The sequence below is a fragment of the Cebus imitator genome, unplaced genomic scaffold, assembly GCF_001604975.1.
Source record: "Cebus imitator isolate Cc_AM_T3 unplaced genomic scaffold, Cebus_imitator-1.0 Scaffold42, whole genome shotgun sequence".
Lineage (NCBI taxonomy): Eukaryota > Metazoa > Chordata > Mammalia > Primates > Cebidae > Cebus > Cebus imitator.
The window spans coordinates 4,866,339-4,881,898 of NW_016107357.1; the positions used below are offsets into that span (position 1 = coordinate 4,866,339).

At 39.1% G+C, this 15,560-nt stretch overlaps 1 protein-coding gene across 3 annotated transcripts in view; it reads right to left on the bottom strand.

Annotated features, from left to right (window-relative positions):
- Positions 1–1,344: 1,344 nt before the first annotated feature.
- DUSP10 (dual specificity phosphatase 10) overlaps positions 1,345–15,560 on the bottom strand; it is a 40,696-nt gene continuing 26,480 nt past the window's right edge. For all 3 annotated transcript variants that reach the window (XM_017526358.2, XM_037737709.1, XM_037737710.1), the window contains exons 3-4: positions 5,777–6,148; positions 1,345–2,614 (exon numbers count right to left, since the gene is read on the bottom strand). In XM_017526358.2, the coding sequence (XP_017381847.1) occupies positions 2,349–2,614; positions 5,777–6,148 (638 nt within the window). In that variant the 3' untranslated portion in view covers positions 1,345–2,348. The remainder of the gene's footprint in view (positions 2,615–5,776; positions 6,149–15,560) is intronic.

Below are 15,560 nucleotides of genomic sequence, written 5' to 3' on the forward strand. Positions count from 1 at the left end.
AGGGAGGGAGGAAGGGAGGGAGGAAGGGAGGGAGGAAGGGAGGGGGGGAAGGAAAGGAGGGAGAGAGGAAGGGAGGGAGGGAAGAAGGAAAGGAGGAAGGGAGGAAGGGAGGGAGGGAGGAAGGAAAGGAGGGAGGGAGGAAGGGAGGGAGGGAGGGAGAACACCGAAAAATCAGAAGGAAAGAATGAAGAGAGAGAGGGCAGCAATATACCTTACATACTATCAGAAATTTAACATTTAGACTTAAAATAACAAAAATGTCTGATAAAGTATCATGTATTTTAAATCACGAATTATATATCAACCTGACTCCTTAAATAAACTCTAGCATCAAGGAAATTGTCTGAAGAGTAGAAAGTACAAAGCAGAGATTTACTTTTCACCTGATTAATACTTTGTATTAAAATAATCCAAAACAGCTCTGTTAATTGCTGTTAAATTCAGTTTCCACTTTTCTATAAAATTAAAATTATTTTTGGTAGAAAAGCCACTTTTTAAAAAAATGTCAAAAAATATTTTAACATTTTCAAGTCAACATACACAAAATTATTTATGTCAAATGCCATCACATAGACTCCAACATGCCAGATTCTTCAACTCTTTTATTCACCCCAGGCAAATTTCAGTTTGCCATAAATCTTCCTTATGGCCAAGTCCCACTAGACTTCTATTTTAATTAAACATAGAAAATATTTGCATTATGTTTTTCCCGTGCCCCCAACCCTCCATCAACAGTGAATTGGGAACCCAGCTATGCATTAACCCAATGTTATAAGGAAGCTGTACATATGTACAAAGCTCAGTTTCAGTTCTCTGGGAAAAGAGTAGGCAACAGTGATTTGCTGCAATGCATTACATGTTAATGTCACCAAAGATGTCAAATGAGCAAGTGACAATGGAGGGGTCCAGGAAACATCAAGATCCCTAAATGAAAGATTGTCATAAATATTTATCTAATAGCCACTGGAGAGATCACTGAATTCTCAGCAATCAATCTGGCAGTGATTTGGTCACCAAGGTGCAAAGGCAGATGGGATTGCCTTAAGTTCACTTTACACAAAGCTTCCCCAATGTGAGAGGAATTATATTTGCAGAGGAGGATGACGGCATTATGAGAATAGAGGGGACAGTGACTCGGTAAATCAGTACTGGAGCTCTTTCACTTCCTTGCTAATTCTCTCTGCTTCACACTCAGAAGACTAGATATGTGTCTTTCTCATCTCTCTTTCCCTACATAAAAATCTGTGTTTTATTTCAACTTTATTATATATGCAAGTTACCAGAGCTAAGAAAGGCTTGAACCTGAGTTAAGGTAAAAGACGGGGGAAAAAATACACATCCCAAACCAGTTTCATTTATATAATGAAAATAAATTTTTACACAATCAACAGAAACACACCAAGATTTTTTTTTTTTTTGCGAAAAATATTTTTAAATAATTTTTTCTTTTTTTCTTACATTCTGATATACATATGTAACAAGGTTTATGGTACTGTAGCCAGAATCAAATCAAAGGAAAAAAAAAAGGAAAAAGGTGGGAAGGAAAGTAACTGATATATTGTTGAATTCCTTTCTATCTCCAAGCTGGCAAATTTGCAATATTTGTCTATCATTCAGCTGCCAGCTCTAACTTGTTTGCACACTTAAAACATCATATTATTGCACAGGGAGCCAGTGAAGGCATACGGTATAATGGTCAGTTCCTTACTATTAAAAAAAAAAAAAAAATCTCTTAAACACAGAGAAGGAAAAAAAAAAAAAATCCAGAGCATGAAACACACAAAATCAGATATCCTTTGTCTCTTTAAAGAATGCCTGAAGGATTCTTAGACCACTTAAGCTGCCCTGATTTTCTCTTTGCACCAGTGAGCACAACAGGGCCTGGTTTGGTAGGTTTTTGTTTTCTATGTGGACAGCCCAGGAGGACCCCAGGCCTTGGTGATTCAATGTCTTTTCTATTTACTTTTGGTTCTTTTTAATTGGTTTAAAGTGTGTAGTATCTTCGGTCTATGAACCTGCACAGACTATTTAGTCATAAACTCTACAAATAGCTTAAAAGGAAAAGGGGGAGAAACGAGTTGTATTACATTTTTATTGTTGGCTTAAAAAAATTACTTCTTTAACCTCCCTAATTTGTCAGTTTGTGGGAGGTGAATCTCAATGGCATCAAAAGTTATAGTCTTCTCACACTTGTTAAAAATAAAGTGTTTAAACAAGTTTGTTTCCATTCACAAACTTTACTCCCAACTAAAAAAAAAAAAAAAAAGAAAAAGAAAAAAACCAGAATCCATCCTCCTTCCTTATTGTCTCCTAATGGAGAACAGGAATCCTTCCCATCCAGACCATCATCACACAACCGTCTCCACGCCCATCAGCTTTGGTGTAAGGATTCTCGGTGTCACACCATTGTTTAGGTCTTCCTCGAACTCCAGCAACTGCCCCATGAAGTTAAGGTTTGGGGAGATAATTGGTCGTTTGCCTTTGACAAATTTATAAGCATCAGTCATGGTCATCCGAGTGTGCTTCATCAAGTAAGCAATGACGATGGTGGCGGAGCGGGATACCCCAGCCTGGCAGTGGATGAGAAGCCCCTTCCCACACTGGTGAGCTTCCTCTGGAAAAGGGGAGAAAGACAAGAGATGAAGAGAAGACGAAAGAGAGAGGCATGGAGGGAGAAACTTTTATCTAAACTTTGCAATGCTTTATTTTGTCGAGAAACAGTGAATTAAAACAGTTTTAAAGCCAAGTATAATCTACAAGTTCATTATGTATATTCATGTCACAACTTCCAGAACTGGCAAAAGTTGATATCAGCATGAATGAGAAGCTATACATCTACACTTAAAGAGAGGATTAAATGAAATAATTGCTCATAGGAACAATTTGCTTCACAGGTGACAGCAGTGGCCTAAAGCCAGACCTATAACACAGTTAACTTTCATGTTGAACAAGCTACTGATGAAGTCCACTATAACAGTCACTGACCCTCTCTCAAATGTCATGTTCTCTTTTTTTCTGGAATCACACTACTGAAAAAAAAAAATGAAGGAAGGAAAAGGAGAGAGGGAGGGGGAAATTATACACACAAACACACATACACACACACACACACAAATATATGTATGTATATGTGTGTGTATGTATATATATATTTATATAAATATATAAATATATAAATATAAATAAGTAAATATATATGTATGTATATAAAACAGTTCCTCTTTGGATTAAGAATGTTAATTCCAATTGTCAGCTACCTAGTGCTTGTAACAACAACTCTCTCACCTGTGATAGAGAAAAAACACTTTTTTTATTCTATAGATTTGCTCTGTACAGGAACGGGCATTAAATGGATAAGAGTTTTAGTCATACTAAACCCTGATTAAAGTTAAAGGAATACAGCTAAACTAGAAAGACACTATGTTCAGCTTCTCCCCAGAAAATCCAGTTGTTGCAAAGTTAACTAAAGACCAGTAGTGTACAGGCTCACGGTGTTACCTCACAAGTGTTCAACCCCCTTTGCATCCTCGTATGACATTCTAATATGGCAATAATGCAGAAGATGGAGGAATTCCATCAATGGCTCAAAATCCAGTGCAATTTAAAGAGAGAGGCTTGCTAAGTTTTTAGATATATTAAAGACTCAGGAGAATAGCATGTGGGCACTGACTGAACAGATTATTAATGACATTTCTAGACTATAACGCATCCCTAAGAAAGCTTCCTTGAAGGAACACCAATTAGATAAACAGGTAGTGAGGGAGAAGGGGTAGAGAGAGTAGTCATTTCACCTAAACTGCTTCTGTACCAAACTACTTCTAGTGGACCAAGAAAAAGAAAAGAAACCTGATGTAGCTTTGTATCTCAATTGACAGATGAGGTTTATGTCTCATAGTCAACAGTATTTCAAGAAAAGCATCTCTCTTTTTCCACTTCTTCCCTTCAGCACACAATATTTAGTTCCAAGTCAAGACTAGAAATCATGGTGGTAAGAGAATGAGCTTCTAAGTGCCCAGCTAGACTACGGTTCCACTACACACACTTGATTCAGGAATTAATAAACTGGCATAAACACTAAACTTAGATGCTGCTTAGTTTATATTAGACTCTCAGTGAAAGTTATTATGTTTATAAAACCTGCTGTGTTTTTCCTAAAGCAAGACTGTGAGATTTCAGTTTACCCAATAATATAACAATGAAAATAAAACTGTGCCTGTGCGGGTTGTGATTCGGAATTGTTCTTCAGGCTAAATGCTATTTGTTATTGGTTTTGTTTTCCTTCCAAAAAAGGGGGGGGGGGTGGGCACAGGTAAGCCTGAGTAATCTATAATGAATGTGAGAGCTTTGGTTGAAATCCTCTTAGAACAAGAGGATTTCTTACCCTACTCATTAAATAGAAAATAATTTCCTAACTTCCTCCAACTGGAATTAAGTCAGATGGAATCTCAGTCATAACATCATGTATCAACCAGAAGTTCCTCATCTGCTTGTTGAGAAATTTTTCTTCCTCAGTGCTCCAGGTTTGGCTCAGATTTTATTAATAAAGAATCTACAGTATCTCTGCATCCTCAAGTGTTGCCAGTTGGGAGCTACTTAATAGGGCATCATAAACATCACCCTAGTGTGTTATGAAAAGCCTCAGCCTTGGGAGTCAAAAACCCTGGATTCTGGTCCCTTCTTGGACACTAGAATTCCTATGACCGTGGAGAAGTCACTTTACTTCTTTAAGTTCAGTGATCACTCTGAATGTCCTTTCAGACTCAGTATTCCACGGTCCTGTGCTCATGGCATAATTAGCAATGAAAACAGCTTGCCAAAATGACCAGAGATATAACACTACAGTATATCCACCAGACCCCAATGGCTGTTAAACCTAAGGCTGTTTTTTGGTTTTGTTTTGTTTTGTTTTTTCTCTGACAAGGGAACACCCCACTCCACTTAACTCTATTCTTCCTGGAATGGTAACAACCTGCTGTAATATTTAGGAAAAGTACTAGGCCACCCCTTTAGGGTGATGTGACTTGAAGTTACTTAAAAATAAACAAATGTTGAGTTTTGCTATATTGCAGGTGTTCCCAAAATGATATTTGAGTCTTAAAGCTGTTTGGAGCTATAGAGGTTGCAGAAGTTAAGATTAGGATTAGGCTGCTAGTTGCTTCCTTCTGGGGATTAAAGCCTGCAGTTGGTACAACTTCCTCCTTGGAAACTACTCTGGTTACACAACCTGATCTTTCCTACTTCAATGAGTTTGGGGCAGACTGTCAAAGAAAAGCTAGTACCATCTCCTCTTATGCTGGATGGATAGGCTTAGCAGGGAGACAGGAAGGCATGGATGTGTTTGGAAGGGATGTCATATTCACTGTATGTTGCTTCCAAGGTGCTGAAGGGTGCTAGTAGATCAAATAGCAGCGGCAGCAGCTCAGGCCTCCAATTCCTCACTTTCCATCCATTCTTCTGGTTATAGAGCACGTAAATGCTAACCCCTACCCCTATTTCATTGAGAACCCGAGGGATGAGGATTTCTAGTTGAACGGATCCCAACAAATTCAATTACTGTTCTTTTATACTCATCCTAATGGCTTGGATACACCCGACGGGCTATGACTTAGGAGAACGCTTAGGTGGTTTCAGGTAGCAGAGCCCCCAGAAACTCCAGGCCAGTTTTTGTTTGTTTGTTTGTTTGCAACACAGGAATAAACCTTGAACTTGATATCAGAGCAAGAGCCGGAGGGGAAAGGAAGGCAGAGGATAAAAATTCCCTGTGGGAGATAGTTACCAATGAACTCAAAAGCCTCTTCAAAGTACTGCCGCAGGTTCTGCTTGTTGCTGTCGGTGGCCGGCAGCCGCTTGTAGTTGAACAGGCCTTTCTCGTAGTGGTAGAGGGGAAGATGAGTGGTGACGTTGATGACGTAGCCGATGTTCAGCCGCTGCATGGTGTCCAGGTCCTGAGCATCCTGCTCATTGCCAAGGAACAGGAAGGGCAAGATGGGGGTGAGCTCAGCGTTCTCGATGTCAGGGGTGGTGGGGATGGGCTGAGGTAGCAAGCTCGAAGCCGCAGATGCGCCGCCCCCCACCTCCCGGCACTCTTGGAGCTGGAGGGAGTTGTCACAGAGGTTTTCATGGTTCTGCTTAAAACTACTGAGTCCACCTGGAACACAAACACAGAAGGTGAGACGGACTGAGATTTCAGAGGTGGCAGAAAATGCCATCTCCCCGTTAGAGTGAGTGTGCTTGTAGCTCATGCTATTTTAAATACACACACATATATATAACACCAAAACAAAAAATAAAAGTCCATTTAGAGACCCAAGACACGCTTCGGGGAATATCACTGCATAGAACACTTTGGAAATGTGCTCTTTCTACAAATGAGGGCATGTTCCCTTAGAGTTCCACGCAGTATCAGGCAATTTCCTCAGCTGCAAATGTGACCTGCCTCAAAGAGCCATATGCTCAGTGGCCTACATAGAACCTTGCACTTTGGGAGCCAAGAAAGGTACAGATGACCTCCCTAGGTGGATTCTCAGCACCATAGGAGCATGTCTTGTACCCTTCATAGCTCACCTCACCCAGAGGCCCATGTTTGTTCCCAATACAGCAAAGTGGTTACAAGCAGGAACATTGGAAGAGACAGGTTACCTTGATTATAATCTGGGTACCATCATTTCCTGACACTATGACTTAAACAAGTGTATTTATCCCTGTGCTTCAGTTCCACCATCTGTAAACTGAGGGTAATGGCGTCTCCCTTTGAGTGTCATTGTGAGCCTGAGATAAATGAATACGTGTTAAAATATTTCACAAATTTCCTGGCACACAGTAGAGCTCAGCAGGTATTCATTATTTTAATTTATATTATTTATATGATTGCTTACAGGTGAAAGCAGCAGAGAAGTACTTGGAAAAGATAAGCCAGGATGGGGTGATTGCTCTTTTAATCTTTTTTGATATTTTCCATGTAGGTCCCTGACATTTGTCAACCCTGAATTTCAGTAGAACAGAATGTGAGAGCAGCGTGGTTCCTTATTACTCGACTTTCCAAGGCTTGTGAGCACATAAACCCATCAAGAAACCTCTCATGGGTCTGCGAATGCATACTTTTGAGCTTACAGCTCCGCCCTACCTCCCAAGAGTTATGGGTCTAGCATAAATAGCTTATAAACTGCGCTTGTTCCTCCATTTTAAAAATGGAAACCTTCCCCTGAACAAGTACGATCTCACTTTTGGGAATGGATCTTAGGGAAATAATCTAACCAAAGATAGTTAGCTAGATTGTGGAGATGTTCACTACAATATTATCTGTTTTATAAAAAGCAAAGGCCAAGTAAAAAACAAAAGTAAATTAAAAGAAGAAGAAAACAAAGGAAAAGTTAATGCATTCATTTCATGGAATATTATGTAGCCATTAAAAGAGTAGTTGCCAAAAGGATGTGAAAATAAATATTTTGGTTTAATATTAAATGTTTAAAAAGCTAAGTAAAAAACATTCACCAAAAGCTGAAGGACTGTACAAAAAAAAAAAAAAAAAAAAAAAAGAATACTTGTTTAAGTTAGGGTAGGGAATTTATGGATCACAGTTTATTGTTTAAATTTTCTGCTAATGTTTTTACACGCAATAGCATGCACAGATAAACCCAAAGCTCAACTTATATAATATACATGTAAGTGCTATAAAATCTGATTGACATAATTAGTGCCAACTGAGCTTTAATTCTAATCAAACAGAAGAACTAGACACACTCTGGCTTTCCCTTTGAAAAGAGGGGGAAGTTGGAAAACTCCTACCAGCTGAAAGCCACCAGAACACAACATGTACTCTCAAAGACAGATGGCTTGTGGCTGTCTTGATCGCTCCAGGAGATAAGGCAGAAAACCCAAAGCATGAGCCGGAGACGGTTATGTGGCAATAAGGACAGGAAGCCTATCTGTCCACTAGCTTCTGAGCCTAGCGTATGTTCTTCTCCATTTCAAGTCTCATCTTTGGCAGACCACAGTGGGAAACTCCAGACCATAACCTAGACTGAGTCTCATGACTGTTCAGAGCCAATGGACCCAGAGCTGGTTGTATAAAAGAGAAATCACATTCTCCTTAAGGTATGGTTATGATCCAAAGAAAACTCAAAGGGCAATAGTATGTTCACTTTACTCATCGAAAGTAAAAACTCAAAACCTCCTCAGCTTTTTGAAAAGAAAAACAAGAGCTCTATACTAATTTTAATTGATTTCTAGAATTAGCCTCTGCCCTTACATGATAGTTTATTCTGCTAGGCAATTACGATAATAAAGTTTAAACTATAAGAGATAATTTTGAAGTAGAAAGAAAAGAAACATGGAAAATAGAAACACTTCACCAGTGAAGACTTAAAAAGTAAATAAGATAAAAACTACCCGTTTTCGTCACAGCCTCCACACAAGGGATTCTGAAGAGTCATTTTAAAATCTGCTCAGCTTTGCCTCCACAAAAATCCAAATTCCACACAGATTCGGTGATGGGAACCTAATTCACTTTTTTCTTCAAAAAAGGCAGTTGTTACATTTTTCCATATAAGATGAGAGGAAAGAACAATAAAACAAATTCAAAAGAAGTTTCTAAAAGTGGGGGAAACCTCTCTGTTCTTATTTAGGGTACTCAGCTATAATTTGTCTTAAAAGCAGCTAGTTAAGAAAAAAACAAAAACAAACAAAAAAAAAACTGCATGCTAGAAAACCCCACACACAGAAAAAAGCAGCATCCAGCTTTTTAAAATTCTGCCTCTACACCTCCTTTCTCAATGACATCAGCTGGAGGCTCCCCACCTGCCCAGTTGCCATAGCAGTTACACAAAGACATACAATGACATCAGTTGGCATGATATCAGCTCTTTGAGTGCAAACAATACAAGAAGAACTACTTTGTTTAAGGCCTTTGGTGCAACTGTGTTCTGGGGAGCCAATGATGTAATGCTAACAGGTGGCATGGGCCTTCCATTTGCCTAATGGGGGGAAAAACCCATGGGGGAGCAGGGGGAGGAGGGAATTTGAGACAGACACACAGAATGCTCCAAATCACAGATTGTGGTTATGTGCAAAAGTATGTGTGTATTGTATGTTTAAGCCATGTAATATTTGTTCGTGTAATATTTGGAGGCGGGAGGCGTAGATAGAAAAGGAGATACTACAATTTAAACATGTAAGATGAACAAGGAAATTCTCTTTGCGGGGTCTGAAGAAACAGTCTCCTGTTTAACTGCCAGTCTGCTAATCAACTTGGGCATCAGTTCTCCATAAGGCTTATGCACAGTGTATGGCAGTTAAAATCTCTTTCTGTGGATGGTGCTTAAAACAAAGCAAACCAGTGGAAGCTCGCAGGGGTGGCTTTTTCTAGAGAAGTCTGCAGGAAGGACTGTTTTCTTCTCTTGGGGAAGGGTTGAAGTTGAAAGCTGGGGGGGGCGGGGGGGAAGAGTCAGGCAAATCTGGTTTTTCTTTTCCAGTTACTTTCCCCTGACCCTACCCCATCAAATACCACCAGAGGCCAAAGTGACTGATCACTTAATGAGAACCCTTGATGATTTTACACTTGTTATTACTATATAAGAATATTAGAATATGAGAATTAACAAACAAAGCAAGAGCAGTGTAGTATGGAGGTGAAGAGCAAAGGTTAGAGGCAAACACACCGAGCTGCAGTTATGATTCTGCCTCCTAGCAGCTGTGAGACCCGGTGCAAGTTAGGTTCTCTCATTAAGCCTCAGTTTACCAATCTATTAAGTGCATGTAAATCTACCCATCAGGGTCATAGTTCATGAAGCCCATGTAAAGGTTTTGATACACAATCAGTTGTTCGATATATAATGTCTTATTACCCCCAGTATCATCACCTTTGTCCTAAACTCCAACTGATCTATGCACACATGCAGTCCATGAGAGCCCTAGGTGCAGTGCAGGAATTCAGAGCAGGGGTATTGAGGCTGGACTTCTTAGGTCTGAATCCCCAGCATAGCCAAACACTAGCTATGAGACCCCGGGCAGGTTTCTGACCTGTCTGTTCCTCAGTTTCCCTGTATATAAAACAGGGATAATAATAGTACCTACCTCACAGCACTGTTGTAATGATTAAAATGTTTAATAAATGTAAAGTACTTTAAAACAATATCCAGCACATTATAAGTGCTTTTTCTTTTCATCACTTTGGGAAACTACCATTTTAAAGATATATATTTTAAAAATCTGCTTAATATAAAGACTTTACATAAGTAAGCTAATGTTCCTGAGTTTTTACTTTTAAAATTTTATTTAACAAAAAAGAATTAGGAATGAAGGTATCCGAGCAGTTTTAAAGTTTGCATACATACTTTTAACATAAAGAAAGCAACCGCTCCCTATTTTTCCTAAACAAATATATCTGATTTCACTTTGTTGGTCCTAGCTTTCCTAATAGGAGGACTGTATGTCGTTGGATTTCTGGTTTTTCCACTGGATTGGATTTTGAAAATAAAACTGTTCTTTCCTCCTCCTTTCCTCCCTCTAATTTCTACCAAGGTGGCTAACTTCCCTATGTGCACAACAGCCTGCAGTTATCAGCGCAAATATTTTCTAGGCATAAGCAACAATGTTGGGGGGTGGTGAGGTGGGGTGGGGTGGTTTGGGGGACAGCAAACATTTTCAAAACTTATCTCAACAGTAGGTTCTCTGCCAAAGTGAGTATGATCAGTACATGGATTCTAAATGGCAACAACAAAGAATACCTAGGACCCCTAAAGAAATATATGTGGAAATACCGCCCGCCAGTTTCTTCTAACAGAAGGTCAGTTCAGTGACAGTCCTACTGAAGCAATGGATTCTAGTTTTAGTGGGAAACCTCTCTGTACAGTTGCTTTTCAGCTCCTGTTGCTGTTTTGGCTACTGCAGTCCTGGAAACAGAAGAGTCCTCTATAATGTGATTCAGAAGCAATGCACTGGGTGGTGGTGAGTTAAAGAAACCATATCCAAATGCAAAATCTGTAAGCAAGAGATTTTTGTATTCTAAAGGTGTACAGCACTTTGTTGTCTTACCCTAAGCTAGAAAGTGAGCTGTTTCCAGAAATTTAAGCAATACGCTCACTGAAGGTCAGGAAATAGAAGTAATGTCCAAAGACCAGGGGGAGGGGTGTAGGCTAAAACTGGACTCTAGACCGTTTGCTATAAACATATTGATCACCCCTCTCTGTTGCCTACTTTTATTTACTGAGTAACTAGTCTTTAAAAGTAAAACAGTACCCTGATGACAGTGGTTAAGATCACAGACTGGAGCCAGACTGCTTGAGTGAAAAATCCTGATTCCTATCACTTACTTTGTAACCTTGAACAAGTTATTGATGTCTCTGCATCTCAGTTTACATATCTGTGACCTGTATATAATAATATCTATCTCACAGAGCTCTCAACATGGTTAAAATGCGCCATGAGAGTTAGATGTTTTATTTTAAGTGGGAGAAACACTGGTGTAAGATAGATACTATTTTGTGTATACCAAGAACAGAAGAATGCTATGATATACTCCATGGAAACAGTAGAACATCAGAGCCACTCAAGATTCTATAAACACAAGAATCTTGTGGAAGAACAAAGCCAGGATGAATTGGAGCTGATGTCAGGCTTCTAAGGCTGAAATCTTCAAAGACAGGGTTGGAGCGAAATCATAAGTTTCAGGGCAGAATATCACCTAATATCTTAACAGGAGAGACATGTGCGGAGTACCAGCTCAATCCACAAAGATTATTTCTACTTCTTGTTTTCTATGGAATTATCTTTATCCTCAATAGATGTGATTGGGTATTTTACAGTAGGAACTGGATATTTTACAGTAGGAATGATTTTCAAGTGAACTTGACAGTACGCTACTGTTAAATAATAAGGAAGTGTTAAATTGTCTCATGATCTTGTCCCCAGGGAACTTGTATTTCTTTCCCAAGAAAAGTAAAGGGCGGCCATATCAAACAGAGACAGAGAGAGTGGGATGGGAGTGCTGTCTCACTAGGTGTAAGGTATGAAACAAGAGATACAGAAGTATTTCTCTTACTCAGGGAAGAGAGAGATTTAGGATGCTGACTATGAGTCAGAGAAGTCTTCTCATGGTCACGTCATTTTACCGCTTCCCTCAAACCAATGTGGTCTGGCTTACATGTGAAATGCCTAATGTGTGAAAAGACACAAACGAGGAGGTACCACAAACTTAAAAGGCAGACACATATACATAAAACCTCAGATCTATACATATAATATCATGGGATCTTGAATCCCACTGAATAGCCATCAATATGATATGCCTTGTTATATTATTAAGTCTTTTAGGAAGATATATCTACAAATATTTTAGTCCCTCCACTCATGGGTTTTTCCTGTGTAAAGGAGATACAAGTTATCTATAGATATATCTTAAAAGCCAACTCTAGAAAAGACAGTAGAAAAAAAATAAAGAAAAAAAAAAAAAAAAAAAAAAAAAAAAAAAAAAGAAAAAAAAAAAGAGCTTTGCCTTGGATTTAGAATAGTGGATCTGCCACATGCCGAGTGTGTGACTTTTTGAAAGTTATTGAACTCTTCTGGGCTATCTTTCCATAACTATAAAATGGGATACTACTACTTAGGTCTGTTGTAATGATTCAACGAGATTGTGTGTACAACAGCCATCCTGGTATTTTAAGCAGGCATTCCAACCCTGCAGCTATTGGAATGATTGTCAATGGAGCAGCAAAGCTACCTAGCACTAGAGGTAGTCAGATGCAAGAATATGACTGGAGACTACAGTGGTCAATGTTAGTGTTGCTAGAGATGAACCTCTGATGCTGGTACAGAGCAGTGGGGAAAAGGAGACCATTCTGCAGAGGCAACCCCATGCAAGGGCATCACCAGAGTGGGAGGACAAAGCAGGAGCCATGAGGAGAGCCCACTGCGGCTCTGCTCTGCTAAGGGTGTACTCAGTGCTGTTAGCCTCGTCTATACTCCATCACTGCTGGAGGAAGTGGCAGGCAGAGTGGGGGCTGGGGCTGGTGGTTGGTGTGGTCTCCCTTGAAAACCTCATTTATATTTAGTCCTTTATGTCTACAAGTTTTAGAAGCATTGGGGAAAAAAGACATTTTTAAGGCATATCAAATAGCCAAAAACACATTTCTGGTAAATTTTCTAGAAATATATGTGTATTTCTAGAAATTTTAGAAATAGACATAGAAAAGTTAACACACATAGAACTTTTGCATACCTCAATTTCCTCACTAAGTTGAGGTGTTCACAGTTTTTCTGAGTCATTCTATAAAAACTTAGTTTCAACAACTTATATGTATACATGAAGCCTCACCCTATGACTATAACTGCACAATTAATACATATTTTTAAAAAATGTACTTTCCTTTTTGTGTATATCCAAATTAAGAGCTTTAATGGAATTTAGGTTCTTAGAGAGCGAAACTAGTCTTATTTAAATCCCTTTGTCATAGGAATTAGCACCAAGTCACATGAAGACAGGTGACTGCTGATATGTTGGATACCAACAGGAGCTGTGGGGAAAGAGGTATTGAGATAGGTGGTCAATCTCTTTTTGGAAATAATTTACAAAAACTTAACAATAAAATAAAAAGATCTTCCTGGTGTTTTCCTAGCGACAAATGATAGGTTGAAATCACTTCCAGAATAGCCTTCCCCAAACTATCTTCCTATAATAAAGGCTGTTCATTTTTACTTAGTTCATCTAACCAAGTAGTGAGTATTTAGTAATGTTTTAAGAGAAAAAAAAATTCTGAAAAGCTGATACCAGAATTTGCCTGAATTTTGAGTTAATAGTGGTCTTCTCTTTGGATTGTGTGGACAAACAAAATAATGTAGAATACTGACGCTTACATGAAATAGACATTGCTTGCGTTGTCTCTGTATAATAACTTTGGTATCATAGTGATACAGGAGTTAAGAAGAAATTACTTAGGCAGATGGTGAAGGTATATAAGTCCTCTGTAAAGTTTTCCTTTTAATGAAAAGCAGCCCCAAATCATTTTCCAACAAAGAGGAGCCTGTAAAGTCCAGCTGCAGACATAGACAAGCAAGCTGGGAGCTTGGCACGGGTGGATGCCAGCAGGAAAGAACTACCTGAGACTAGACATGTTCAAAATGGCAGCTCCATCTTCCCTTCTCTGCCAGCCACGTGGACAGTAAGAAGCAGACAAGATGGTGCCAGGCAAGGGGATAGTTCATTTGTATAATAAGATTAGGGTGGTGTGACCAGCCTCCCCAGAGTACTGTGTAAATGTCACACCTGTAAGCCCTATGTAATCTATGAGCCCTATGTAAATCAGACACAGCCTCCTCAAGCCAGACTATAAAATCTGGCACATCCACCACCAGCCAGCCTTTTTCCTCTCGGAAGCCCCCTCTCTCTCACTAGAGAGGGAGCTGTTTTCCTTTCCCTTTATTTCTTTCTTTTGCTTATTAAATCTCTGCTCCTAAACTCCTCACATGTGTCCATGTCTTAAATTTTCTTGGTGTGAGACAACAAAGCCCGGGTATTTAACCTAGACAAGGTAGCCACTTCAATCGTTATTTCTCTCAGATCATGTGCCATCCCTCCCACACCAACAATATGGCATATTAAAAAATACAGCATTCTAGAAATAAGCTAATACTTGACAATGACACTTACTAAGAGCTAAAACAGTCACTTTTGCTTCTTCTCAATCTTTGTATAATGAGTAATGCATTTTCTTCTTGATTTTTTGGTTCCACACACTTCTACAATTTTTTTCAATCATTAGCTTGTTTATTGGAGGGGACTCTTGTCATTTTTCTTATATTTTCAAATATACTGTTTCCTTCCTTGTTTGATAAAACCTTTTCCATTCCCTCAATGGGAAGCATTTAAAAAATTATTGCCCACATATTTACCTCAAAATTGTGAACTGAGTATGAAACATTCAATGATTGAGGAATTGTGATTTATAAAAATTGAAAATAAAGCTTAATGGGAGGCCTTCCAAGAAATGCTGACCCTGGAGAGTTTTTGTCAGAGCTTTAAAGATTTCTCCTCTGCTCCCACCACCCTATCCTCCTGGCTCAGAAGTTGCCTCAGGACAGAATTGATATAGAAAAGAGCTAGGAATTGGATTTCAGCCGGCTGGAGTAGCTCAGTCCACAAGGGAAAGTCAGCCTCTGGTTCCTAACCCCTGAAGGGAGATTCTCTTCTCTTGCCCAGCTCCCACCCTTTGGACTTTAAGGCTTTAATGAATAACCAATGTTTGAGCTACCACAAGTTTAATTTGTGTGTATTTGAATAACACAGGCAGATTGTTTTGAGAGGATACCTCACAAGTATGTAAATACAGCCTGTATCTTTAAATCTGTTACCTCATTTATTTACATTAGAACAGAAAGCACTGCCAGAAGCAACAGCTGATGACAGTCATGTAATTTTCCACAAAGACAACAATTAAACAGCTTTGTGTTATTTTAATGAGCAGATGACTTTTATGTGAACAGGATTTGAACTGTTAAGATCTCAGAGTTCCCAGAGCCAGGAACCCCCTCAGGTTTTGCAGAAGCCAGTGAGACTCTAAGACTCTGGT